Here is a 1,584-nt window from a genome sequence, read left to right as displayed (position 1 = left end):
TGGAGCTCAACAGGGGATCGATGTAGAATTGTCAGATTCTAGAGCTAGTACCCAATAGATTATCTTTTGGCGGCGTTCTATGTTTCCAACTCAAACAGCAAGGCAGGATGTTTTGCAAAACTCTATTCTTGAAGCCAATGCCATTGAATCGCCTTGCCATGGCTCGTTCATGGACCAAATCGGCTCTCTCCCACAGTGAAGTATGAGGCTGGCCAGAACATAACCCTGTCCTTGCCTTGAAGTAGGTACTAATGTATCAACCCTCATACTGGTCCGTTTTCTGTCATTACAAAACAGCGATTTCTCTGCAGCTCCAGCGCTCAGACGCCACATGTTTATTAGCTGGTCCAAACTCACTTCCGAAACGCTGTTGTACATTTTTAGCTGCATGACTGTAAACACTTTAGGAAGACCAGGGACCAATGAGGGTACAGAAATAGACAACTTGTTGGTAATGTCTCAGCATGTAAACGATAGCCGTTGTTTGACAACTTTACTTGTCAAAAGTTTGCTTGGCCATATATCGGACATGGTTCAGAAAGGTAAAGCTGCCGTTGACTAGTCTTGACATTTCCCTATCCGTTCGACAAACTCTTGTCTTTCTGTCTGTACTGCCTATTTCGTTCTATTGCATTATTAGTCTCCGTGATGTCTGGTCATTGCCCGTTTTTCGGATATACAGTCCACGTTTGGAGGGGTCTAATTTTGAGTACAGTATCGAGATGAGGCGTGGCTTGATATCCTTGCAACTCGTGGACCCCCATACCAATACCCGGTATTATGACGATGTTGAGCCTCACCGACCGCCTCGGCTCATATGTAGGTCGGCAAACTCGTCCCGCTATACCACGATGCTAGGGAGCCTAGGTAATATCCATGACATATAGGGTATTCTCTTAACCGGATCTTTGCTCAAGGTACGTTGATATTGCTCCTGTTGATATTTGTTTACTTCAGCGGACATAAGGGACCATTCGGTTGATTTCTCTCGCCAAAGTTACATCTGAGCAGGTATAGCAAAGGTCGAATAAGCAATTATCCAATCATCTATCGACCTTCTCCTCTCTTGCGTGGTCTGATAAATGCTGTCCTGTCCCTTTTCAGCGAGATGCACCGAGGCAACCTAAGAAAATGGATGTTGTCTCGACCGGCCTCTTTCCCTTTTGGATCTGCGACTGATGACCCCATCCCCCTCCACTTTCCCCGTTTACCATCCGTCCGCTTACACGGATTGGAGTCTCAACTTTCCATTCGCTAGGAAGTAGCTGCCGTCGCTCAACTGCCTTAGCTACCCCAACCTACCCAACTTGATGGACTCAACTCAATGTACCTTCCCTCTCTGAATAGGTTCGCTTCTCAGACCCTGTCGTAGAATCTCGCCTCGCACCCCTTTCATCTAAAAATTCTCCTCTTAGCATCACCACCATCGTCTTATTCAGAGATTACAAACAGAAATGGTCGACAAATCTTTACATCAATTGCCCGCAAACAGATACATATGGTCTCCGGCTATCAAGGGCACAGGGCCATGCTTGTACCAAATTCCCTGTCTGCCATGCCTGTTTTCACTTTATCGAATATGAC

At 46.1% G+C, this 1,584-nt stretch overlaps 1 protein-coding gene across 1 annotated transcript; it reads left to right on the top strand.

Annotated features, from left to right (window-relative positions):
- Window positions 1-261: 261 nt before the first annotated feature.
- Window positions 262-674, top strand: B0J16DRAFT_339740 (uncharacterized protein; the record flags this gene model as incomplete). The annotated part of the gene is made up of 1 exon (XM_046127579.1): window positions 262-674. A coding segment is annotated over exon 1 (227 nt), but the record flags the coding sequence as incomplete, so codon positions are not given.
- Between the last annotated feature and the right edge of the window lie 910 nt (window positions 675-1,584).

The sequence above is a fragment of the Fusarium flagelliforme genome (assembly GCF_020744385.1).
Source record: "Fusarium flagelliforme strain FIESC 12 MPI-CAGE-AA-0113 chromosome Unknown B0J16scaffold_3, whole genome shotgun sequence".
In the NCBI taxonomy this organism is placed as follows: domain Eukaryota; kingdom Fungi; phylum Ascomycota; class Sordariomycetes; order Hypocreales; family Nectriaceae; genus Fusarium; species Fusarium flagelliforme.
Note: the sequence above shows the minus strand (reverse complement) of the source record. Positions and strands in the feature narration are given on the sequence as shown.